The sequence below is a fragment of the Taurulus bubalis genome (assembly GCF_910589615.1).
Source record: "Taurulus bubalis genome assembly, chromosome: 17".
NCBI lineage: Eukaryota > Metazoa > Chordata > Actinopteri > Perciformes > Cottidae > Taurulus > Taurulus bubalis.
The window spans coordinates 17,603,008-17,630,576 of NC_136605.1; the positions used below are offsets into that span (position 1 = coordinate 17,603,008).

Below are 27,569 nucleotides of genomic sequence, written 5' to 3' on the forward strand. Positions count from 1 at the left end.
ATACCGATACTGACAGACTGCAAAATTGCCAGTCATTTAAATAAAAGGCCCAGTTGAGATTTCATAAGGCTGCTACCATGTTCTTATATGCTATGATTTTCACTCGGCTGAAGAGTTTAACACAAAGGCCAACCGGTTTTCTGAAACGGATAACAAACCCTGCCCATAAACAAGTTGGGGTGGTCTAATCGTTTAAAGCTCAAGAACCAAATGATAGATGTATACTTTAATCATCCCAAGGGGAAATGTGTTTGTCACATAATGAAAATACTCTATGCAACAAATTTGAGTATAGGAAATTAAACTAGTGTAAAAGTATATGCAGTGTATATAAGTATAGAAGCTCTAACCGTAACCTATTTAAGACTTAGAGCTACTAGGTGGGCGAATGAGAGAACATGTTCGGACACGTGTTCTTGCCACAAACAAATCCAATGTCCAGGGCACTGTCTCTTTGATCCATTTATTCTCTGCTGACACCATAGCACACATCTGCCATGTCCAATACACTTGAATTAAGTTATGGCTTACATGATGCAGCACAACACTTAATCTTGGCTGAAAACGCACGAGAAGCTGACTCGACTGGTCAAAAACTATTGTGCTTCCTGTTCATTAGCAGGCACTCGCCTATATGCCCTTTGAGCTGAATGTGCCCCCATGTGTTCAAATAAAGGAACTACATGTCCCCATTCACTGTTTCCCTCAAACAAAACCCCATTTTGGCTCCAACAATATGTACAGTGACTTGATGTTGAATCAATAGACAGGATCTGTCCAGAGGTGATTTGCTGTAAGTCTAATGGCAGTGGACAGGAATGGTCTCCTGTACCGGTCCTTGTGACAGCAGCGCTGGATGAGTCAATTGGAGAAAAAGTGCTCAGCTGTCCCTGCAGTAGTCTGTGGAGAGGGTGGTGCATTAGCTAATGGACAATGCAGCATAAAAGCAATACTTTAAGATTGCTGTGGTAACGCGGCCTGAGGTTCAAGAGTGAAACAATCGAAACAAACATCTCAGAATCCAATTAAAAATCTAAACATCTGCACTTTTTGCTACCATCTATAGTATATCACTTCTGCTTTTCACTGTCCTTTTAGAATCTTAGAGTGTTGCATTTTAGGAAGCAAGTGTGTAAATAAACTCAAACTAAATATCCCTAGTTTGTTATACATCACACCAGATAAACTGCAACGTTTCCCAAATCGATTTAGGTAGTCTGGATTAGATTCTAGGTGTGAACATAGCTAAAAACAAATATTTAACCTTTAATACCGGCTTTATTAACGTCACTTCCTTAACGGCTTAAAGTAAATTTTAATACAAAGTTCAAATGAATTTCATAAGAGCTTTATTTGAAATATTACACATATAAAAACTACATACAATTTATTCCACATGATGATTAAAAGCAGTTAAAACAAAAAACATTGAATGGCACGGCACAGAATTCAGTCCATGGTGGTCACACTGACCCCATTAAAAACCAGCTTGTTAAAAGAAACGTTGCCAACATTTGTGGAACCGATTCTTGCTGGAAGAGAAGCAGGAACTAGTCGGAGAGCTCCATCTTCTCTTGTTTAACGGTCTCTGTGAAGGAGAGAGAAATGCTTTAGGAAATCTGCATATTCATGTCACACGTCAATCAGGAACATAGAGCCGAGTCAGATGAGTCACCTGACGCTTGTTCCTCCTTAATTCTCTCCATGACGCACTTCTTCAGCTCCAGGCCGATGGCTCTGGAGAGAGGGGGGGGCACGGCATTTCCAACCTGCAGAAACGGGAAGAACCAATTACACAATCTGACAGTTTCAAAGGTCAGAATCAGAACCATGTCTGGAGGTTTGCTGAAAACGACAAAGAGAAACAGGCAAAGTACGGCAAGAGTAAAATAAAACTATTACAATATATTAAAGAAATTACACAAAATATGAATATCTATTCAATGTTCAAATGGATTCAGCATTTTTTTTTTAATGGAATGGCCATGTGAAGAGTCTTTCACATTAGTCTTCAGATTAAATGTTTTGAAAATATTTTTATTTAACAGTTGGTTATCCCTTAAACAGAGATCCTCCCAAAACACAGCAACTAGTTCGCACGGTGGATTTCTGGACCAAAAAAAGAAAAGCTTTCCGTCGGGATCTTTACCTGTCTGTGTTTGTCCAAGATGTTTCCAAAGAAGCGGTACGTGTCGGGGAATCCCTGAGAGCGCGCACACTCCCTCACGCTGACCACTCTGTGCTGCTCAGGATGCAGAACACGACCCTGAAGTAAAAATGCTCAGATGTAGATTCAAAAAGGCCCAAAATCGGTTACAGGTATCAATTCAAGCTGTCATATTAACATGTTTTCCTTAAAAAAAAAATATATATATAAGTCTGATGAGGAACGCTGCCTTACAACCTCCTAGAAAAAGTATGATAGTACTCAGATGGTAAGATGAGGGCGAATCCATGTCCACGTCATGAAAAGTCGTCGTCTGACGCACTTTAAATAAATGTTTAATCGTCAAGCAAAAATGCAACACACATTTGCCTGCATTTACATATTATACACAGTTACAAAATCAATTTCTGAAAGTTATCTTCTCTACACAAAAGGTATCAGGAAAATGTTATAAAAACATCTGGAGATGATACGTTGGAAAATCCCCACCTCCGAGTTGTCTGAAACGCAGCATCCAAGGACATTTGTGCCAGTTCAGCAATATTTTGGCTGAAATGAGTTTTTCCTCAAACTCATTCATGAACAAGTTGCTGTACCTGCTTGCCCATGGGTTCAGGGTTGGTAACAGTAGTGCTGAAGAAGCCGTCCCACTCCAGCCTGCCGTAGAGTCCGGCCCAGTGATTGTGGCGGTTCCCAGTGTGCGGCAGACACCAGGGGATCAGGGTGTTAAACTGTCGGTCTGCAGGGTCGCACGGACTCCCTAAAATGGCGGCAACATAATCAGAGATGCCTCAAAAACAAAAAAAGTAAGCTCTGGCATTGTTCCAAGTAGAAAACTAGACATACGTACCGGCTGAACAAGCGCAGATTCCTCGGAGAGCACCGGTGCTGCTGCGGCCGTTCTTCTTATCGGCGTGCGAGAAGCGCACTTTCTTGGTCATGGTGCCGTCCTTCAGCCGAACCTCGAGGTTGGGCAGATCCCTCCAGTCGGAGCCTGGAGCCAAGGGGATGTGACGCATGCGCCCTTCAACCAGAGCACTCATGTCCTGAGGACACACAAGGGCTTGGGTTAGAAACTTAAAGGGATCCCAATCCAACATTACCAGAACACATTTACTTCATGTTAATAACTAAATAGAGTTCTGCAGGAGCGAGTCCTAAGACACAGAAACGAGTCGGCACAGTTACACTTCCATCCCCCGTCAAAGTCAATGTTGTTATTGTTTTTAGTCAGATGCCTGAAATAAGATCTGTGGTTAACAAACTGAAGGGATTTTAAAGTTTCTTTAGCTTTTACAAGACGACAGGATTTGTCAGGGACATTAAACGTCGTCATGCCGACTTGTCCTCCTTTACGGCCTTGTTGGTTTATACGCGAACATTAGACTTCTTACTTCTGGTCTAGTCAAAAATCCTAAACGTGTTTATAGTATCATAAACTTATTTGCCACAGTTTTTTTCTGCAATAATAATAATAATAATACAAAATAAATACAATCTTTTGCTGAAGGAACCAGTGCAAGGTCAACTTCTGGGCTGGGCCAAAATAAACCCCACCACATATCAAAGTGCGAGACGGCTCACCTTGCAGATGTGATCCCTGAGGATTGGCTGGTACTGGGTTCCTCTGATCTGCCTCTGGAACCAAGACTGAGGTTCTCCGTTGTAGGAGATCTCCAGCCCAGCGGCTCCATTACGGATCTCTGGCAGGTCAGACATTGTGTCTCTGACAGTGATGGTTCTGTAGATTCCTCCGTTACCTCTGTTGAAGACAGACAGTTTAGTATACAGTCACGTAAAATACTTGGTTATGATCCAGTTGAGCTGAAAAAGCCTGTGATCTAGGATTATAGGCCCTTAAGGTACTAGATGTTCACATTACCGTGTGACATTACTGACGTATTTCCTTTCGTCCACCACCACGTTCAGAGAACAAGCTCTGGGAGCGAACACATGCAGCGGCTCAGGATAACGAGGCAGCTTCTCTCCAGGAGCAGCAGCCAGGATGATGGCCCTGCGGCGGGTCTGGGCAACACCGTACTGACCGGCCTGAAGAGGGCGGCATCGAGCACGTTAGTGGACCAGTAAAGCAGACAAATATTGGCATATTTGACTATTTTTTCCCTCAATCTGGGAGGGGAAAAGTGAAGTTTAAACTTTGTTATGAGCAAAGCGGTCGTTCCCATCCTGGGGTCCAAGGAAGTTGTTAAAATAACATTTGCACATGTTTAACTAAATACCATAACAATTTACACACAAAAAACACATTTAAAAAAGAGATTTTCTTTGTTCCCACTACAGGCTACATTTGGTTAAAAGACAGTATTTGTGCACAGAGAGCTAATGATCAGGCTCCACCATGATCATTTGCATCGTGCCATTTATAGAAGTAGATTCCAGGACAGCTTTGTTAAACGGCATTAGATCAAAATACAATTCAAGTCTACAGGACACAACTTAAATGTGAAAACTAATAGCGATTAATTGCAGCATGGCTCCCTCTCGTGGAATGTCAGGTCAATTTCTGTGGTTCAATGTCAAGAGACTTGATGGAAATTCCTGCAGTCTCGTTTTTGTGATAGTTGTATAGCTAAATATATAAAGAAAAAGATAAATAAAATTGCCGGTTTTAAAATAGTTTTTTCTTAAAGGATGTTTTTATTTACTTAATATATTTCACTGCTTATTTTTGTTTTAAGTCACGATAAAAACCTGTAGTCTGACCCACCTGAAGGACGCCAAAGGTACACTGGTAGCCCATGCGCACAAGACAGCGTAGAGTCAGCTTCAGGACCATCGAGCTTTTGAATGAGACGAAGTTCCTCACATTCTCCAGCAGGAAGAACTTGGGTCTGTAGTAGTCACAATAACTGCAAGAGGGGAAAACATTTTAAATGTGAACTCATGATGACGCAGGTTCTCTGCAGTAGGGGTCAAACGTTTACAATAAATCTCAGAGGGTCAAGATGACAGACACCAACCTGAGATAAGAGACCACGAGTGAGTTCTTGAATTTGGAGTAGGTGCGAGAGTTGAAGCGGTTCATCCCACTGAACCCTTGGCAGGGCGGTCCTCCACACAGCATCTCCACGTCACCCTTCTGAGGCAGCTTCTGGCCGAGAGAGTTCGTCTTCTCCCCAGACATGACCAACTTGAGCAGGACGTTGCAGTCCTCCGTGAACACTGTGGTGCCAGGGTTGTTGAGCCTGAAGGCCTGTGCTGCAGGCTCCCACATCTCTATGGCCCACAGAGTCTCTGTCATACCTAAAGGAAACCAACAGTCACGTTTTCAGCATCAGATTGGAAAAATTAAAACGGCAGCTGCCAAAAAACAAAAACATGCGAAACATATTTCACGAGGGACACGGAACAAGCATTTACCAGCCTGGTGGAAGCCTTCAGAGAGTCCACCGCAGCCAGAAAACACATCCAGGGTGCGATATTTGGGCACTTTAAGAGCCTCTTGTTCATTCTGAGAGTCCTGTGCTTCCTGTGCAGCGGCAGCCTTTCCTTTGCCTTTACCTTGTAGAGAACAATGAGATCATTGGTTAGGATTTCAGTGAGCATAAAACCAATTTCAAAGTAAGAAAATGTGTGTAGTTTTACCTTTTCCTTTGCCCTTTCCTTTGCGGACAACAGAGCGAGCATGATTTGGAGGATCTTCAAAGCTCTTTGATTTTGCATTATAGGCCTGCGATAGAGGAATATGTACAAGAACACACTGCATTAAAATACATGTACAAATATGAGCATTATATTACCTTACTTTCAACAATCTTTCCAATTTAGCGCATATAATTTTTTAATACTGTTTTCATATTCGACATTTAGCAAAGACGTAATGCATATTTTTGATTAAGTCTGATGTAAAAGGGTATATGCAACTCATCTGCACAGCAATTATGTTTTCCCTTTTGTCATTTATCAAATCTGAAATAATGCAGATAAATTAAAAACTGTACCTCCAGGAAATAGAAGCGGTCAGATCCACCACTGGAATAGTCCAGGACTGATTCATTCAGGTCTTCTGCATATTCTACTTGGCAGCGGCCGAGCAACTCGGTCATGCTGACGGTCACCTCTTCATCGCTCCAGTACAGCTGATTGATGTCCGTGTGGTAACTGGCTTTGACGCCTTTGTGAGTGTTCTCGGGCCTAGGAGAGGAGACAAAAGCCGGTTCAGTCTAATTCTGAACAATAATTAGTTACAGACCAAACTCCCAGTTGTGATGTATTTTACCTGTAGAACTTGTAGAGTCGCAGTTTGACTTCTGAGCTGTCGGCTTTCCCGTTGCTACGCTTCTGACAGAAGATCTCCTTGATGCGCCCGATGCGGAAGGGCTCTGGAGCGTCCTGGTTTGACCCCTTGATGTAGTCTGAGGACTTCCTGTAATATTCTGGATACAAGTCCTCATCCACATCCTCTTTCCTATGAGAGCGCTTCACTGGACTCGCCGGCTTCACACTGATGGCCAGAAAAGGAGGCAGTGAGTCTCGTTTAGATTTTCCTCATTGTATTCGTTAAGAGTTAAACATTTTGAGTCCCTTCACTCACGCGAAATCAAACGCGTCAGGATGCAGATAGACACTGTCTCCCACTTTAAACTGCGTCCCTTTGAAGCAGGCCAGAGCATACAGAGCCTTGGAGTCATGGTCTTTGTCCGTTAGTGGTTCAAATGCACGAGCCCTTTCCCGTTCTTCTTTCTCTTTTGTCCTAACGCAGCTGCAACAGAACCTGAGAGCAAAAGGGAACATATCCACAAGGTAAAGGGAGAACACCCAAGCTACAATCACAGGTACTGCACAGATACACGTGTGGATGGTGCTTACGTGAACTTGCAGTCTTCTGATGACGTGGTCTTGGGAGGAGTTTCAAAGCGGGCGTAGTCCGTGTCGTACCAGAACTGATAGAAGAAACTCTTCCCGTCATCCTCAATCACCTTGATTTCCAAATCCATGCCACCCTGAAATACAAACGCAACCATGAGATCAAGAAAACGGTTTCACAAAATGCAAATAAACCCGCAGACAAGTTAACTTACCGCCATAAACCAGTCGTCAGACGGGGCCTTGTACATGACGTTAACTTTGCCCTGCACATAATTGAGCAGCATGTCTTCACACTCATCCACCATGACGAGCTCCAGCGGGTCAGAAGAGTCTCCCAGCACCGTTTGAGTCCCACGATGGAACCAGTGGGCATGAAACATCTTCCCATTGTTGTCCTCCCACAGAGATGAGATTCTGAGAATGAATACGTCATTAGATTTATACAAGACAGGTACAACTTGTTTCATAGTAGTAAATAAAAAATAAGTCCTACCTTGACAGATACAGAGGCATTGTTGGATCCTCTGATGAAACTGAGACGCAGTCGCCCAACTCCAACACCTCGTCATTCACACAGACCTTCTTGTAGTACTGCTTCTTCCCCTCAGTCTGAAGGAGACCAATTAATTTATACACTGCTGGATCCTCATACACGACAGAAAAAAAACCTTTAACAACCAAGTAGGGAGGCGACAAACACCTGAACAGGCTCTCCGATCCAAGACAGTTTGCACTGGGTCTGCTTCTTCCTCTTAGCATGAATAACCTTCTTCGCCTTCTCCACTGGAACATCCTCTACAACAATCTCATCATCTTCAGCCTCCTTTACTGCGAGGTTTGGGCATCTAAACAAATAGATGCATGTCAGCAAAACAGTAATTAAGGAATAAAGGGTAACAGGTCCATGTCAAAGTACAAGAAGGAATCATTCCTTAACATTTAAAAAAAAAGAAAGAAAATTGTACATTTCAATTTTGTTGTTGATTAAACAGCAAGCAAAAAAAGTGAGAAACTAGTCAAAGAAAGTTTGTAAACATATCGAGAAGGCAGCAGCTTTATGTCATTTATAGAATAAACTGATCAGAAGACACGCTTACCGTCTCTGCTTACAAGCCTGTTTGCTTTTGCCACCTCCCCCAAATTTGATCATGTCCTTGCAAGCGGGACACTTGCCACAATCAGCAGCTTGGCAAACCTGAAGACCAAACAAAAAGTTTGTATTTCAACTGTTCTGTATTATAAAGGACACAAATGTTCCGATATCAATATTATCAGAGCATCTGATACAGTCTGAAAAGCTTGATCTGGTATCAGAGAGTACAAGTGCTGATCTGACACTGATGTCATTCATCAGCCGATTCACAATAAACAGTCGTTTGAAGGAAATGTTTTCACAGCAATATGATATCATATCAGAAACTGAAATTGTCGTTTTAACAATGCGGCTTCACTTTCATAATCACTTACCTCACAGACGCCACAGCGCTGTCTTTTGGCCGCAGCACTGTCTTTATCATTCTGCTCTATCTCGTCAGAGAAGAAGGTATCAAAGATCTTGTACACCAGCGTGGTCGTGGTCGCTTTCGTCGGCCCCTTGTCCTTCTCGATCTTTGTTGGGTGACGAATGGACTGTCTTCTGGCAGCTCTCCTGTCAACAGAAGAAAACTTGTGTTCAGAGGAATCTGGTCTATTTGTCTCGACAAACACCTGATGGTATGTGGAGGGATGGCATCATGAAGCCCCTGGTTGTCCAATCACCACAGCATCAGGCCATGCAACATCAGAAACAAGCAAACAAAACCAAACGGGCACAGTAAAGATGTTCAACGCAGAGTTCCCCTTAGACTCAACTGGCCAATAAAGTTTTGATAAAACACTAACAGTGTTCCGACTGATGGTTTATAGTGTTTTGATCTCATCTGGCAAAAGGACATTATATAAATAAACTTTGCCGTCTGAGGATTCTTCTTGTAAATGTCACAAAGATGAAACTTGAGCTGCTTTTCTCACTAAATTCACTGATATGAACTATAGTTTACTGAAAGCCCAGGTACAACTCAACTTTGTTTTATATTAATACAAGTAAAAAATATCAAACTCAAAAGTTAAGGGCCGTTTTCATATGTACAGGCCACATGTACAGACAGTTTGCTTGACTGCAATATGGAGCAGGAAAGCATTTGGCATATTTGAGCAAAACTGAATTTTATGTTTATTGGAGTCAGTTTATTTGATTTACAGGCACTTGGCTAATGGCCAGAATTAAAATATGCTAGATGAATTTAAATAAACCACAATGTAAAACCCCAAAAATAAAACAGATTCTAGCGTGAACTCTGGTATAATGCTCTTTTGGTCCATTTAGCTTCTTTCACACCAACACACCACCATACAAGCTGAGGATGCATTCACAAGGCCGACCTACCAGTACAGCAGCATGCTGCGTTAGGAAATGTCAAAGGAATGTTAGACATTAGGGATAACAAGGAGCAGAAATACAAGCAACAAAAAAAGTGGATAACTTCCTGAAGCATTTGTGTTGCAACGGTGCTTCTGCCAGAAAAACTTGACTGAAGCCTCATTTTCAGCTTCACCAAGTTAAATGTTGTTTTCACTTTGACCATAAGTAGCTCTGGAAAGCTTCCTTGGTACAATAGAAAAAACAAATCAGAATCATCTTTCAGCATTACCTCTTTCCGAGAGTGACTCCTGCCAGCTTGATGAGGTCTCTCATGCAGGGAGTAACAATGATGGGCTGCTCATCAGGGTCGCCGGCCTCATCGTAGCTCTCCACCTGCTCCACCACAAACTGGGCGTGGCGCAGCAGCGTGTCCTCCGTGAAGCAGTTGAAGTTCAGCCCTGCAGGAGGGACGGTTGTCTGAGGGCCAGAGAAACAGAAGTTGATTGGACAGGCTTATTACAGACCTGCGACAGCCACCTGGTTAACCGAATACATAAACTTGGCAGGAAACCCGTTAACCACAAATCTTCACCTCAATCTTGTTGAGAAGGTCCTCATAAGAAGCATCGGGATTCTTCTGGAGGAATTCCACCACGATCTTGCTCATGTAGATCTTCTCTTGCATCACAGCAAAAATGGGAGCGTACTCGTCACTGGAGTGCATCAGGATGTAATCAGCAAAAGCTGGATAATGAAGAGATAACTGTTAGAACATCATAAAGACAAAACCATGAGAATTTGGAGAAGGAAACTTTTCCACCTGTAGTGAAACCAATTAAAGCCTTTTCGCCACCATCAAAACCAGTGATCCACCAAGCATTGATGGGTCCAAGCTTCTTGGCAGGAACACCACCTGGGAAAAAGAAAAAAAAGAAAAAATCCCACATGTTAACATCTGCTTAAATTGTAAAAAAAATAAAATAAGACTATTTATAAGAAAACTTTTCCATTCTTGAAATGTGGGATTTCTTACCATCCAAGCACGGGTTGTCATCATAAATGGGTTTGACAACACAGCTGAAGTAGAGCTCCACGTTCTTCTCAATCAGTCCAGCGTCAAATGGACAAAGATGGCCACGCTTGTCATACACGCTGCAAGACATACGAGATAACACCACAACCAAGTCAGGTGTTTTAACGCAACAAGCTTGTAGCCGTAGGAGTCCAGCAAGCCGAGTGTCACTTAAAACGCTCAAGTCTGAGAATAATAACTTACCTGAAGTTTGTAATCTTATGCTGTGGCAGATCGTCATAGCTCTCAAATCCATCCTCATTGGAGTCAAACAGGGAGAGACGCTCGTCTGTTAACATCTCTGGTTCATCCAGCTGAAGAGAGCAGAACTGTTTTAGTTTCAAAGTCCTCTGCTCAATTCACATTATTTGTGTATCAATAGAGATTGTTTTGGTGAGCGTGGCCGAGTTTTCAAGATGTCAACCTACTCTCGAATACCATTGGATTATATGGCACTTGACTTCTGTTCAAAAGGACAACAGAAAACTAATAGAGTTTTTTTTTTTTTTTAATGCCATAAATATATTGCAGAAAAGGCACATCTAAGGCTGATATCTCAAACTAAATCAACTGAAAAAAAGCACTACATGCAAGAGGAAAATATGCATTTTATTATTTTGGGGTGCCCCTAAAAGCTACGAAATTTCAAAAACAAAACTTCAATGTTAAAACTAAATGCAACATATACACACAATTAACACTATAAATGGTTTCATGTGACAAACTACATGCAAAAGACAAGTGAGGACTTGAATAATAAAATAATCACCGCAGTATCAGGATCTCCTTGAAAGAACTTGAGATCAGAGTCATCCAAGTATTGTCTGCAGTCTGTACATTTTGGGGGTGGTGTCTGGGAAAAAAAATGAATAAAAAGATAGTATAAGCATAGTAGGCAAACATCAATGCAAGTACTACACATTTGGTCTAAGACAGTTTTAGGTAGAAAGTTTTCTTTGAGTTAGATATCCAGGTTCTGCTGTAATATATTATTATATTATCGATTACACCCACACAGGTGTTTTCAGTTAATCTGGTTGATTAGACAGCTTCTCTTCACCTTCAACCTACACAGGACAGCCAGATTAAGTGGAAACACCCATGTGGGTGTTCAGAGGCTTTGAGGACCTGCAGACACCTCATTTACAGCTACGACACTGAGATCAATAACACAAGTCATTACCTTTGCAGCAGAAACCGGTTTAGTAATCTCACTCTCTGATTTTTCTGGCACAGCCCTGCATAAAGAAAACGATTAGTAGGTTCACTTGTGTAAACGCCATCACTAATGTTAAGGGAGAAAATTACTTACTTGTCATCGGATTCCACTTTAAGGCGCTTCTCCTGCTGAGACTACAACAGATTAAAAAAATATATGTTTTTTTTAAAAGGGTTGTCAGTGTTATTATATCCCAGACATTTACAAATTACAGCCCTTAATGTTTAAACATCACTGGTACAAAAAAAATGCTTCACCTCCTCAACATCATCTTCGTCCTTCTCTTTCTTCACTTCATTTTCTCCATTAGCAGCTTCTCCATTTAAGTCATCAGATTTTCGCTTCTGACTGCAAGACAGATTTTCTTTTAAAAAAAACAATAAAGACTTGTACATGTAAAATGTGTGCATTTTTTTTGTTTTTGCTGAATGAGTATAAATTACAAGATAAAATGTACGCACACTTTAGAGAACATTGACATGATGGATGGCTGTTTTCCAGCATTTCTTGTAACCCTGGTACTGGCTGGAGACTCTGCAATGAAGAAAAGATTAAATTAATCCTAAACCCTTGTTTTAAATTACTTAATTTGTGCTTTGTTTCCATCTGGAAATGCAGTTTCATGCCAAACTCAAACTTACTTTTAGTGTCAGAATTTGTTTTGCTCTTGCGTCCACCTTTCCCTTTGGAAGCCGTTGGCGACTTGACCGCCTCCTCTTCCTCCTGTACGTCCATGGTTGCATCTTCACTTACTTTATCTTTGTGAGAACCATTTGTGAGAACATTTGTCTTTCCATTCTGCTCCACGTCGTCACCATGAGAGCCATTTTCGAGACAAAGCTCTTTTCCCAGCAAGGTCTTTACTTTAGAGATGTAGACCTCCTGAGGAAAGTACATGACATGCGTCACAGCAGAAATAACCAGAGGTGACATTTCAGGATTAGTTATGATTAAAATCTCTTTAAGGTGTCACCAACCATTGAGATCTCTGAACTTTTCATTTTTTCCTCCAGGCTGGTCAGCTGGTCCTGAGCATCTACATGCAAATAGCTCTGCACCAACTTGAGCTTCTCCTTCACATGATCCTGGAAAGGCATTTTAGGGAAAAAGATCTGGTTAGAAAAGCTCCATTTTAAAAAGACAGTTTCATAGGCAGTGAAGTTAAAAATACTACCATATAATACATGTTGTGATTTAAGTGTGACTAATACTATAGTCCTAAAATGCATTGCGTAACATAATCAAAGCAATGCATTGTTACCAATAGCCTTAGCGCTGCATATTTTGATTATATTTCAAAAGCTTTAACATCCGACAGCATATGCTTTACAAAAACACTCAACTTCAGGTTGACGCCATCAAGCGCTTAACTGAACGGACACTGGAGAGTGATAGAGTTTGAGATATTACATCTATATCAATTTATTGACATGCAGGGCATCCATGGTGCATCCATTTGATTTGCATCTTGATGGCATCATGTGAACAGTTAATTTCTTTAAGCACATCTAGACACTCATTCAAATTAATACATTATAATTAAGAGACAATATTGCAGAATTGAGTGAAAAGAAAATCAGGGGCAGTGCTTGTTGACGAGACACTGGACCTACAATCACGTCCAATGAGCTTTAGAAACCCAAACTTAACTGTCAATATCAAGAGCAGTTAGTGAGCAGCAGAGGAACGTGAACCCTTAAATACGTCCAAGAGGAACAAACAGACACAGAACCCACCTCGTCTGAAGAGCCATCCTCATCCAGCACCTGCAGCCTGTGAACGTCAAAACAAACGCCACGTTAAATTACCACGCGCACGTTTCCCCAACACGTCTGTAGCGATAACTCTAGTGTTGACAGCGAGAAGCAGAATAAAAAAAAAGGTAACAAAACTTCCTGAGTGGCGCCAAATCTCCCACGCTGCTCCATCCATTGACAGGCTAAGATGCTAAGCGGCTAACGATAACGGGGCTCGAGCGGTACCTTAATGCAGCATCAAACCCGACTGTCAAGTGACAACAAGCTAACGCTAGCCGTGGCTGCTAATAAAAGCTAAAAGGGTAAAAAGGGGGACAGCGATGCTCATGACAGCCAGGACAGGACCAGAGTAGCTGGTGACACGGGGTTTCATTTACGTTGTTGTGCCTTTGTGACCAAGACGTCAAAGAACACGACATCAGGACAATATTAGCATTCAGGTTAGAGACGTTAACGTACCTTTTCCTGACATCCTCTGGCAGAGACGGGGAAGTCTTGGACGGCATAGCGAACAGCGAGCTCAACGAGTGAGATTAAAACGATAAAATTGCGTTAAAATCAGCTAAAACTGGCCGCTGGCTCCCAGAGTGTTTGCCCGTCGTCGCTTGCAACGATACTATAAGCAATTCGGGCGCGCGGGCCGTCTTTTCGCGCGGAAACCCGGGTGTTGTGGACTGTACCACTTCAGTGGTGTGGGGGTAAAACACTTTCAATATACTGTGTAATATTTCCCTCCTGATTACATCGTCTGAATGTGAAACCCATTTTCGTATTATAAATATCTTATCAAAACACAAAGTATGATGGGCATGTGATTGTATTTGGGAAAAATATAATTTTCTTTAAATTGACAACTAACTCGATTTACCCCTACTGTTTTCTAGATGCTTTGGACGACTGACCAGGCGGAAGCAATCTGAATGCGGTTTACTAATGAGCTATAATGTCAATAACTGTCTGCATTTGAGATAAGTATGTTTAGGTAGCTTATCTGTACTTTTGAATGAACCATAATAATAGATGCCATTGTGCTTGCAGTGAACAATCTAGTAGTTGTGTTAGTGCATGGTAACAGCTCCAGATGACTCGAGACTGCTGTAATATAAGGTTATGTTTATGGTTCCGATCTAGAATGGGGCTCTATTTGTCTCTCTCTTTTCCAAGTACATACAGATGTACATTTGAGCGATTTCTAAGATTTTTTTTGGTGGACCTATAGTTACATACTTTTTAGGAGAAAATGTCATTCAAATTTGACGATACGCCCATTCAACCACAAGGCGGCACTATATCATTGATAATCCGCAAATATAGGTTGTCAATCAAATCATGATTAAGATTCCTCTCCGTCATATTTTATACATACAAATCAAACCTGACCACAATTACCGCCAGTTCCAATTAGATAAATTCAATCTATAGACCTATAGACTATTAATCAAGCAGTGATCAATTTTAGTTTCCAGGTAACTTGTGTATTATATTTACATAATCTAATAGAGATGATAAATACGTGTGTTGTGTTTTCTCCATGTCTATTTTTTGTGTTCTTTTTGCAGGGACAAACCCACATTGTGTGTGCTGACTTGAAATGTTTTTTGTATATACAACTTCACCTACAGGTTTCTGAGTCTGATGTCATATCCTGCAGGGCGCTGGAAAGACTTGGCAGACATCCCAGCAGCGCAGCCTCCTGGGGCTGATTCAGCCAATGTTCCCACCCAGGAATCCTGGATGTCTGACAGGAAACAAGCCCAACTCTCCCAAGGCCACTATAAGTCAGTCTCTCCCCTCTCCCCTCACCCCGAAAACCTCTCCCGGGGCCTTTCTTTATGCTTCTCTCAGACAAACTATCTTACAAATAGACATTCTTCTTCACCACACCCCATTTCTAGCCTCCCTGATTTCTGCCCAGCTTCCCACCATAGCCCTGTTTTGCATTAGCCTTTAAGCAATTGAACAATTTGATTAGGTAAGAGAGCCATGATTAATGGCCAAGCAGCATTTACATGTACACTTCCAGGCTTTCATGTTGAAGCTAGTGTTTTTCTGACCATGTCAGAGCATGTTTGGATTAAAGCTCCATTTGGAATACTTCTCAGATGCAGGCACAATAGAGAGGCGTCTCAGGACCTGCAGAGAAGTCACAGCTACAATTAAGTTGCTTGCAGATCAGACTTAAACTCAAACGCACAAAACGATTTCTTTCAGTATTTCATTTATTTTATAAAAAAGGGAATGCAATTAACAAAACGTTTATGTACCTACATTAGTGTTTCAGATTGTACCGATTTAACACAGGCAGCGTGCTATTGGACACAAAAGGCTATTGCACACAAGACATTTCATACAACACAAATCATACATACTGTACAAAAATACATACATACTTACATACATACATAGTTATTCATGTATTTATTAGAAAACATCACAGAGTCAAGCAACACAATGAAGGGACAGGTACATAGTTTAAAATACCTCTCCATTGGAAAAAAAAAACTGGGAAAGCAAACATCACTGAAGCTGCCAAAGTGCTTTTCACCATTTCTACTTGGTCATCTAAAATGTAAATGTCAATATCAAAACCACTGAGGGAGAGAAGAGTTTCAAATGTGTGTCCACAGGAAAACGGTTAGTGTAACCCTGAACAACAGGATCCGGACAATGAAAAACAGGACTTCCTGTGGCTGGAGGAAGTGACATGTTGTAGGAAGTCAGAGATGAGGATGAAGGTGACCTCCCAGGTGGGCAGATCCCCCCTCCCTCTGTGCACTTGGAACCGGATCTTCTCGTATTTTGTTGGGGAGGAGAGGGGTCTTTGGAAAGATGAGACGTGTTTACATCTTTAGCTGCACAAGGCATATGGCCAGCAAATTAAACCAGGATGTTCACAACATAGTTTTTTTGTTCATGGTGCTATTTAAGACTTCACAGTGAGAGTGACCTACCCTGTTCATCCCACTCTCTGCTCGTCAATGACTTGGTAATTCAAAAAGGGTGATCAATAATACTGTCAACAATGGAGCGCCTGCCCCAAACACTTCATACATACATTCAGCCTAATTTCCCCAAGAGGAAGGCACAAACAGAAACAACACATTGTTGCTATGTTGCTACAACACTGTCAGGACCTCGGCCCCATTAGTCAAAGCTGCTGGACAGCTGACATTGAATGAAACGCATCAGTGCCAACTCACTTCAGGAAATGTGCTTTCTGATTAGGCCTTCCTCGACGGAAACTGTTAAGATACAAAAGACAACAGTAAAAGCAAGAGGGACAGATTTATGAGACCAGATGAGGGAAGGGTAGTTAGTGATGGGAGCTGGAGTATATCATACATACATTAGCACTTACAAATAAGTTAATTTCATGCATTAAATGTAAGCAGATTATGTCATTTCTTTGTAGTTAATCAAATGGTTTAAGCAAGGTTATATGGGGAATATATAGCCCTGGTTTTAGTTGAGGGAGCACTCGTGGTAACTTGGCTTCAGTGGAGTTTGGCAGTGAAGCTGATCACCGTCTCCAGCTCCACCGTCTGGATCTGTGAGCCTGATGTTTACACATATCAGTACAGGAGAGTAATGTGGTTCCACCTTACAAAGGACAACAATCTTTGAAGTAATCTACAGGTGTAACTTTGCAAGCTTTACATAGCTGCAGTTCCTGAAAGGACCAAAACAACTCACCATAACTACGATATTATGCACGTTACATTTCTAATTTTGGCTCTTAATAGGGGTTTATATGTTTAGAACGAAAAACAAGACGACAGGTATACATATATATAGATATAGATATATATATCTATATCTATATATATATAGATATAGATATATCTATATATATATATACACACACACACACGACGATGGTTTGCAACTCCATATTAATAAATGAGAGTACCCATGGAAAAAGCTATTTTCACATTTCTGACAGTTCCCTTCTGCTGAATTGGTTCCCTCTTGAAACTTTGCAATCGATTGAATGCTGATTGTGAATTCACACAATTTTGATTGTAATAAGAAAAAGGCCGCGTTGTCGCCCTGCCAGGCATCTCAGTCCAGAGTGTCTTTTTTAACATCTCTCCATCACAGCACGGCCTTTCTTCTTTATCTCTCACACACACACACACACACACAAACACACTCTCACACACACACACACACACACACACAAACACTCTGATGTGTTTGCACCGTATCAGACACAGGTGGTACAGTCCTGCATGATTGGTGTGGTCTGGTGTTCATGTTTGATGGTGCAGTGTTCCAGAGAGCTGGAGCTCTTTAGAGGGACCAGACAACGGTCGGATGGCCGCCCGCTGTGCAGCACCCCCCAGCAGCACAACACACGCAGAAACTCCTTCCTCATGTCCTTGCTGCGCAGCGTGTAGATCACGGGGTTAAGCGCCGAGTTCAGAGTGGCGAAGCCAAAAAAGATTTCTGCGTTGGAGAGGATAGGGCAGAACTGTATCGTGCACAATGAATCCAGGAGGAGGATGGTGAAAGCGGGCAGCCAGCACATGATGAAGACCCCCAGCACTATTGTGACCGTTTTCAAAAGGGCATAGGCCGGCGAGTTGGCCGCCTCCTGGTGGCTGGAGCGTACAATCAAATAGATCCTCACATAGAGGATGACAATAGAGAGTAGTATGAGGCTGTAAATGGTAAAAACGAAAAGGATGTATTTCTTAGAATAGAGCGGCAATACGGCTGAGCATTCAGGCAGGTTGTTGATGCAGTTCCAGCCGATGATGGGAAGTCCTCCGAGCAGGATGGAGGTGACCCAACAGGCTCCTATCAGGAGGAACATGCGGCACGTTTTGGTGGAGCCGTACACCTTGACCTTGGTGATGGCAATATAGCGCTCCGTAGCTATCGCCAGCAAGCTGAAGACTGAAGCGGCCAGAGCGATGAACGCCGTGCCCTCCCGGATGAACCACTGCACGGGCATCAGGTCAAAGGTCCTCGACCCCGACAGGAAAATGTTGGCTATGTAAGCCGAGCCTGCCAGCAGGTCAGAGAACGCCAAGTTGCCGATGAAGAAAAACATGGCGGAGTGGAACTTCTTGTTGCGGCAGACGGCGATGAGGACCAGCAGGTTCTCCAGGATGATGATGGTGCAGAGGATCACGATGACGATGTTGAGGCCGGTGAAATGTTTCTTGTTCTCGCCGCGTTTAAGCAGCTCCTGGGTGGTCATGTTCTTAGCGAAGGCATAGTAGGAGTTGATCAGGCTCTTGTTGTAGTATTGGGAGTACTTGCTGTTCATGGTGACAGGGTGGCAGAGCACAGCAGCTTTACGGTGAAGATTCATCCACACAGTGGAGTCGTACAGAGCGCCAGGAAGGGAGACGGCCCGGCCTGGGAGGGAGACGGCCGGTCTCACAGTCACGTCTGAGGAGCTCTATGTGGGTCACCTGCAGACACACGGAAAGGAAGAGAAGGCCCGGGTTACCGACAGGGGAAATTCACTTGCACTCATGAAATAAAGTGTGACAAAGCAAGCGTATATTTTTAGCAGAGCGATGGACCTCGCCAAAGTCCAAACCACGTAACCAGGCAACAACCTGTTCCTCGGTCTGCACAGTGGAAACTAAACACTTCAAGTCAAGAGAACCAGCCATAGACAAGAGCTCCTAAAATGATCCCCACATTAAATCAAACGTCCCCGAGGTGATCGAACAGGTAAACAGATTCAAAATGAAGAGCTGGCATTCACATTTAAAGTAAAAGTCAGAGAACGCAGTAAATCCCAAACCGAACACCCACGCAGGAAACAGTTGCAGCTTGTTGCGGTCTAAAAGGAATGGAAAGTAATAACCCGGTGGTGAAGTGAGTTGTTTGTTGGAAAAGAAATGACTTTGTGGGGAAACTTAGATTCACTCTGAGGATATCAATCATGAAAAGATCTTCCCTTTTGTTGGTGAACGGTGCAGACTGAGATCAACTTCAGGTAGAAGAATAAATACTCTGTGAGTGCGGGGGCTCAGACAAAAGGGACATTCCACGAACCCTGTCCGAGCACTCGGCTGTCAACACATGGCATTGTTGTGGGGAGCGAACCTTTCCACTCCACTGAGCTACCTCTTGAAATTTCAGCATAGCTTTTGGACCCGCCAGACCTCCTCATCTCACCCCGACCCCTCCGACCAGTTCACACAAGAGAACAGCAAATCAAACAGAAGCCAGAGAGGAAAAGGTGGAATCCTTGACTCCTTAAAGTAATATTTTATGCAGAAATGGCAGAAAATGCCGTTTTCAGCCTCTCAGATATGAGGTTTTATGTTATATTAAGCAGAAAATATTTGGTGTTTGGACTGAAAAAAAAAAAGACATTTAAAGATATCACCGGAGACTTTGAGAAACTGGGATGGACATTTCTGAATGTTTTCTGTAGGGCTGCACAATTTATCATATTTTATCATCATCAAGACTTCAACTTTTGTGCTAAACACATCATTAAAGACTCAGGGATGTATTGAGTTGGTTGAAAGATCTATTAGTACAAAATTGTACTTTAAAATGTAACTATCATTCAATGTATTCCTTTAAAGAAGATTTTCCTTCCATTTTTATTTATTTTTTTGATTCAAAAAGCAAGTTGCTGTATTTTAGCAGAAGACTGAAGGCAGCAGAAAGGCTCTGAGGACACGCTGACATTGGTTTGCCATGTTTTCCTTAATTTGTGATTTCTGACATTTTAAAGATGAATTGATTAAGCTAGAAAATAATTGGCAGATAAATCGATAATGAAAACAATCGTTAGCAGCCTTCATTTTCAATACTCAATACAGTAAATATTTTCCACATTGTGTGTTATTACAAACTTATTTTTGTCCATTTGTTATTATAATATAGTCTAGCTAAGTAGTGTGAAACCAATGCAGAAAGCCTTATGGCCTGATCTGAGTGTTTATAATGATGCAGCGAAACAAATTGACCAAAATCTTGTGAACCACAAATGACTCAGAGAGCTCTCTCCAGGAGAAACCCACAACAAAACAAAACAAAAGAAAGTTGGAGGCTCTGGAAATCTAATTAGAGGTGGAGCTGGTGTCTTCAACCTGTCAAAAGCAACAGGATCCCTCTGCAGGCCAGCTCCAGAGGAAATCCAACACCGTTCATCCTCTGCAGTTCGCTCTCAACTGGAAACCTTTAGTGGAAACTGGGGCTTGAACCTCGTCTCTGTTCGGCTGGGCTTCGACTCAAAACCCAGAGAGACTGAAAGATGGCGAGGGAACGAGACAAAGCCGGACGGAGAGCATGCATGTGGAACGGCATCTGGACACAAAGGCTGGAATCTGAGACATCACCGTGACGTCCACAAACTCATCCATGTGACGAGTTGTGCCGCGCGGGACTTTACTCTGCTCGTGCACACACACACGCACACACACACACACACACACACACACACACACACACACACACACACACACACACACACAACTGTGACAGACATGGAGTAGTTCAGCACAGCATTCCCCCAGGTTCGAAACACAGCCAGCAATAACCAGCACACTGTTTCCTCAAGCAGGAACAAAGAACAATAGTCCCCTTCAGTGTGGATAGCGTTGCCCTTCAGCCTTAATAATGGGACGGCGCACTTCCATTTGGCTGCTGCAGCTGTATCATAGCAGAAATGTATTTAGAGTCGAGCACTCCCTTATCAGAACTGCTGTATCAGGGCAGCCTCCCTCCCACCTCCCCATCCTTTTCAGCGCCATTAATAGACACTATCAGGCGGCTAGAGGCGGAGCACGTGTGCCAGCTGCACCGGCGTAATTACATCAGGTTACATTATTGCAGCGCATAATGATTTTATTCGTGGAAAAGTCTGCCAGCTCCATATCTCCACAGTCTCCAGTTTGCTGAGAGCAAAAGGCCCCGGCGCTTTTCTCCATCATTCTCTCGGCGCTCGTGTGGGTTGAGCAGACTGGAGGTCGTCCCGTCAACTCCAGTCTTGTCATCACAGGGATTTCACTGTGTGCGTTTGTGTGTGTGTGGTTGTGTGTGTGTTTGTGTGTGTTTGGAACCTGCCGGGCTGGTTTGCCGACAGCACCGTTTTGCCTCAGCCTCGCTCCGCCCCTCTACCTGCCGCCCGTGTGCCATTCAGGTGTTTCCATGGGGATTGGTCGACCGAAGTGCAGACTTCCTGCAACCCCTCCCTCCCGACCCGCCCGTTAACAAAGTTGCGCCCTGTGTTCGACACAGACATCCCTGTCACACTTCCACAGTAGACACAACAGTGTCACTCCATGTGGCTCCTTACTTCCCTCACAACAATGTGACGCTACAAACCCCCAAAAACTACAAACTTTAGTACGGAATAGTTCAAAATGAAACAATAATTATACTAGTAAGGTGTTTAGGTATGCAGTGTAGTATTCTATACGCTGATATTTTAGTAAAATGTAAAAAGTATATTCAAATATTCAAATCTTAATTAAAGTTAGTACAATTATGTTACTGCTCTACAGTTCAAATACTTCAATTGTGCATCAGGTGTTGTGTAGTATTACCTGCATACACTTCCAATCAATTCAACGGAATACACATTTGCAATTAAAGCACTTATGCTTGAAAGATATATTTAACTTAAATATAATTTGTCTATATTTAGGTTTCATCATTTTTAAGAGTAGACCTGAGTAAACTATTAATGCTACTGCTATAGTATTTAAAAGTGATACTTTAGGACAGCATATCCATGTACTTCATACATTATAACTTAAAATGATGTCAATAGTATGTAGATGTTGTGCATCTCAAATATTTTTAAATAGTTTTTTCAGAGATGATGGAACATTGTGGTTTCATGAACAACTGTGAGGTGAAGGTGTCGAGAGGCTGCCAGTGAGAGACGAATAGTAGAATATCCTGTCTGGATTTCACAGCGAAGCTCAGAAAATGTCAGACAAGATGAGAAAAGAGACAACTGTGGCGCCTCAGAGACCAAGAACGCTGAAAAAGAGGCAGACACCTTAGACAGGATATCCTATCAGAAAGATGTGTAAAACTCATCATCACCAACGCTGCTCAGTTCTAGTACTAGTTCTAGGTTCTAGAGAAATGATGCAGAGATGCACCTGTGTGCTGCACGTTCACATGAACTGGTTTTCACTGCGACGCTTGGTTTTCACGACCACATACCGTTGCAAACGTGCTTTAAAAATCCACCAAGGAGCAGAGATCGTCCACAAGATGGTTCAGAATGGCGCTGCTGAAAGCCGACTCTTGTTTTCTCCTAATCCTCCACCAGAGACAGAGTCCACCTCTCCATCATGGGACTGACAGCTAAACAAAAGCCTCAGGTGGTTTCCCCCCAGAAACACCTGATAAGCCCCAATTAGCACAGCGTCTGCTCACTAAAAACCAAGGCCACGCCGCCCCATTACATCACCTGCTACCTGTCACACTCTTGCTCTACTTTCTCTGGGAGAAAGACCATAAAACAAAAACAGAGCTCCTAACCCTCCACACGGCCATGCTTGTGTGTGTGTGTGTGTGCAAATACACACACACACACCTCCCACGCACATTTTGGTTGAGATAAGAACGGCTAACATCTGTGGTTTATCTTTGTTTGCATTGAAATGTGTTTAATCATTGTTTACCTACAGGAATCACCCGAGCAGTTTGGGGTCTGTTACATTCGGTAACTTCATCTTCCTCCATCTGTCCTTCACACTCTCTGCTCACAAGCCGCTGTAGTGACAACACAGCACCAATCCAGCCTGTTTTTTCTTTTCCCTCACAGCACTGAATATTCTCGAAAAAAAGAAGCCAGCAGCATGAGACTATAAAAAGATCTTCCTTGTTTGGATTCAAATATGACAATGTTAATCATGTACATTTTCCATTTTAGGGAGGTTTAGTGACTTCCTGCACCCTCTTCGAGACCCCAGGCTTTTCTTCTGGAGTAGAATTAATCTCAGCCACGAGGTAATCCGTCATGGAGACCCAGAACGCGTCTGCTGCTGATTTGTTCTTTCCTGCTCAGTTTCACAGCCGTTATTGGAGGTATCGGTGTGTATAATGTATCTCTGGGTGGGCCTTTCTATAACTGGACACTTTTCTTCTCCTCTCTGCTGCATGTGTCCAGCATCTTATAAATAATGTCAGGGTTCGCCAGATGGTTGTGGAGAATAAAATGAAAAACATATTTTAGACGAGAGGATGGTTTTTACATGACGTCGCCTGTACCAGTGATATCATTTGCCTCAGAATACATTTTATGGAGAGAGAGAGAGAGAGAGAGAGAGAGAGAGAGAGAGAGAGAGAGAGAGAGAGAGAGAGAGAGAGAGAGAGAGAGAAAAAGGTCAGTGAACGCATCAAAACTCTGCAGAGCCTGTAGCCCACTGGACAACAACTTGGTGCTCGCTGTTTAAACTAAACTAAACTAGGCGCTTGTGAACACCAATCTGGTTATTATGGGGGGTCGCATCTAGAAAAAGTTGAAAACTGACGTACAGACTAAAGGATAGTGGGACGCCCAGCACTCAGAGTTTGAAATATACATATTTCAGGGTGGCACAGGAGTGATGGAGGTTGTGAGCTCAACATCAAAAATCTTGTTTTAAGGTAAAAAACCTCTGAGTCTTTAAACTCAAACAGGACATTGGTGACTTTCTGAGTATTTTGAATGAAACACAAAAGGTGAGAATGTGATGAATAGAGTCGGGGTCCAGCAGGAGAGCTGTGGCCTCACGCAGGAAAATTGCAAAAGCACAACAATGCGGTCACATGCAGACGTTTCCCCGCCAAGTGTTGACATGCCACACGGAAGAAAACACAACTATTAACCGCCACAAAATGTCAAGACTACCACTACTTCTCAGGAAATGACTAAACTGAAAGTTGCACAACCACAGTCCTCTCTACACTTTTCTGTTTCTTACAGCAATGGCATGTCTTTATACCACCAGCTTCTTTACTTTTTTTAAATGCTCTCCGATGAATACAAAATGAATTTAAAAAGAAAGAGAAAACCCAGCGATGGACTGTGTCCGCTGGCAGGCGGCTGCAGCATCTCTCTGCCGCTCTGTCCATCGCTGAGCCCCGAGTGTGAAATCTTTTCACATCAGCACAGCAAAACTATTGATTTTCCACAGTCAATTTCCAGGAAGAAAAAAAAGAAGCGTTAATGTTTCCAGTATCATCGTTATCTGGCACGGAGAGCATTCAATGTTGCAAGCTGTGACATGACTGGTCCTTCAAATGACAGCGGTCACAGCTCACACACAGGTCAAAATAAACCCAGAACGGTTCTCACAGCCATGACGGCCTGATCTTATCTGAAGCGGTTACAGTTATCCCCGTTATACACCACGCTGCCGACAAGCGCGCTGATAACGCAGATGCCCAAAACAGTCATGTGAAGATGCACAGCTGGGAACATACTGTACCTCTCATCAGCTACTGTCACAACAGTAAGTCACCCAAAGTAGAAATGTATTCACTTCAAGACCTCAGGAGAAATTCCACTGCAAGTGGTTTTTCTTTAGCAATCCACAGTCAATATTTAGTCTCAGAGTGATGAGCATGCACTCACATGTATTGTTTCTTATGTTTTTAGTATAGAAATTGTCAGATTTTTACGGGTATTTCCTAAACGTCAGAAATCAGTGTGGTAAAACCCTGCGAGATAGAGAGTCTGACACATTCTGGCAGTGATTTCACACACCGTGGAAGGAGGAGTGAAATACGGGGAAATACGTCGTCATGATCGGACTAGTGGTTTATGAAATCACAAGACAAACGAGAAATTAAGGGGAAGTAAAAACTAAAAAGAAGAGCGCCACATTGTCGCGCTGTAACTTGCACGGTCTAGAGGAAGAACAGACTGAGAGATATGAGATCGGGGCCTGCAGTATCTCACAGTTTAACGGGGAGAGGAACTCAACTGAGGGAACAACACATGTAACACAAGCTGTGCCAGGCCAGGCCTTGTTACATCCTTATTTAGGACTAAAAATAAAAATAGAGAAGCATTACAAGCCTGCATCAGAGAATATCTGCATCATGACATTAGGTAAGGGCAAAAAACTAAACGGTTCCTTTTTTAGTGAAATGAAAAAGGTTGCCTCTTGTTTTTTTTTCCCTCTGTTTAATTTCAGCTCCAAAAGCAAACCATCCTCTCTCTTTGTCCGTTATTATGCTGACACCGTTCATTAAAACTGCGTATAAGCTGCTAGATATTAAGGGAGTGGGTGTCCTCAATACGTGGGGTTTCATCGTTTAATTAGGGATTACCCTTTCGCTCGTCAAACAGTTTGACAGTTTGGGCACAGCCTCTTCTGAGGGGTCCAGTCGCTCAGCACAGTTGAGTCGGTTGTTTTTCGTCTTTCAAAGTGACTTGTTTTCTTGTTCCAGTTCATCTCTTGAAACGTTGCTTTATTTATGGCAGCTGTTCATGTGGCTCTTAGAGTGGCAGTGAGAGGAGCCAGAGACAAAGAGCTGCGTAAAAAAAAAAAAAAAAAAAAGGGCATCATACAGCCTGAGGAGCCATAACCCGCATGACCGGCAGAAACCCCCCACCAACCCCCATGTCTGGTCCATTGGGGGGGTTGGGGAGCTCCAAGGGTGGCGCCTGAAAGGCAATTACTGTAATACCTTCACCCTCGGACCATTCCTGTCAACTTAAGTCACTGTCTTACAAATTATTCACGTTTTCATATCTTCTATTTTGCATATCCCCCTTCCGTGCTACTCCCTGATCTGCAGAGCAGCATCGTCCTCATGATACTCTGCTCGTATATTTTAAACTTCACCACAGAGATCAAAAGACTCGGCCACAAAGAGGTGATTAAATGCACATCAAGAAGGATTTATTTAGCACACATCTGGGGCAGACATGTTCTTATAGTTCCCTATTAAAGACTTCATTACAGCACAAACGGTGCAATCAGCACTCGGCTCAGGAATCTCTATAGAGTTTCTTAGAACGGTGTCCAAAATCCTCTTGTCAGTGCAAAAAATGTGTGTGATGTTCCATGGAGCTTTACTGATAATACCACTTAATAAAACAGCATCATTATCACTAAACCGTGATAACAAATGTATGGTTTTCTCCAGCATGCATGTGCATAGTGTAATAAAAGTAATAGACTATTCTCAGAATTCAAGCTGCAAATGGAATAGCAGTACACCACACCACACATGAAAATGCTGTCAGGTTTGTACATGCATGCATGAAGGTTAGTGTTAACCACATGGCTTCCTTCAAACAGACAAGTGTACTCTGGCTGTTGTGAGGAAGCAAAAAGTCAGATGAAGTCTGAAACCCCAGGTCTGAATGCTGAGGCAAGCTTGATTCAAGTTTCAGCCGCTCGGCCCCTCTCACACCTCCCCATACTTGTCTTTACAATGAGCTCTCCCTTAATGAATGGCTTTGAACCCTCCTTTAGGTCTCTTTTGTCCGGGCTCCCTGCTCCTATTCTACTCCGTTGCTACACCTTGAACTCCACCCCATCTCAAGTTCTGCTGCTTCGTTGGGAAACTGCACGGTTGCCGTGAGAGAGTTCGTGGTCATTTGTTGCATTGTGTGCCAACAAACAGGGGACATGACAATGTATATTCATGCCATGAATGCATGTGTGGAGGGTTTGCTGTGAATTCGATCCCCATGTTTGTTCCACTGATGTTTCAGGGAGCATCATCACAGACAGTCATGGTCCAAATCAGTGGAGGAGGGAGGGGGGGAAGGCGCTGGCGGCAAAGCAAAGCACTGCACAATGGGAAATGATTCCATCTACACAAGCTGACAACCGGGGGCACACAGCCGCCCTGATTGCTCGATAAGATGATGAATTGATGGAGGCCCTCCATCTCTCCTCGTGGTCCAGCAAAGGAAAACAACTCCAGACTCCTCTGGCAAACACACATCCATTAAACACACTGGTTGCCTGGAGAGGGAACATTGTTGTGTCCACACAGTCCACAGTTGTTCTTCCATATTTTATACAATTTAAGAATTTCTTGCTTCAAAAGAGAAAATGTATTTCTTGAAGAATTAACATAAATCTGCATCTCTGGCATGAGGACTATGCATTTTAAACTGTAAAAGCATTTTTGCATGGCCAATACAACCTGCTTTTAAAGAATGTGCATGG

At 42.8% G+C, this 27,569-nt stretch overlaps 2 protein-coding genes across 2 annotated transcripts; both read right to left on the reverse strand.

Annotated features, from left to right (window-relative positions):
- Positions 1-1,352: 1,352 nt before the first annotated feature.
- On the reverse strand, positions 1,353-13,952 carry dnmt1 (DNA (cytosine-5-)-methyltransferase 1; the record flags this gene model as incomplete). The annotated part of the gene is made up of 34 exons (XM_079233814.1): positions 1,353-1,588; positions 1,676-1,769; positions 2,150-2,266; positions 2,764-2,927; positions 3,018-3,213; positions 3,752-3,929; positions 4,050-4,216; positions 4,896-5,037; positions 5,149-5,431; positions 5,549-5,689; positions 5,774-5,858; positions 6,130-6,322; positions 6,408-6,632; positions 6,723-6,902; positions 6,998-7,131; positions 7,210-7,411; positions 7,491-7,606; positions 7,698-7,842; positions 8,095-8,192; positions 8,465-8,645; positions 9,688-9,875; positions 9,991-10,142; positions 10,219-10,311; positions 10,432-10,550; positions 10,675-10,784; positions 11,240-11,323; positions 11,654-11,708; positions 11,783-11,814; positions 11,947-12,037; positions 12,151-12,223; positions 12,331-12,571; positions 12,667-12,774; positions 13,426-13,462; positions 13,906-13,952. The coding sequence occupies 34 exons, from the start codon at positions 13,950-13,952 to the stop codon at positions 1,551-1,553; spliced, it is 4,509 nt and encodes a 1,502-aa protein (XP_079089940.1). The 3' UTR covers positions 1,353-1,550.
- Positions 13,953-17,653: 3,701 nt separating this feature from the next.
- s1pr2 (sphingosine-1-phosphate receptor 2) lies at positions 17,654-18,769 on the reverse strand (the record flags this gene model as incomplete). The annotated part of the gene is made up of 1 exon (XM_079233860.1): positions 17,654-18,769. The coding sequence occupies one exon, from the start codon at positions 18,767-18,769 to the stop codon at positions 17,654-17,656; it is 1,116 nt and encodes a 371-aa protein (XP_079089986.1).
- Between the last annotated feature and the right edge of the window lie 8,800 nt (positions 18,770-27,569).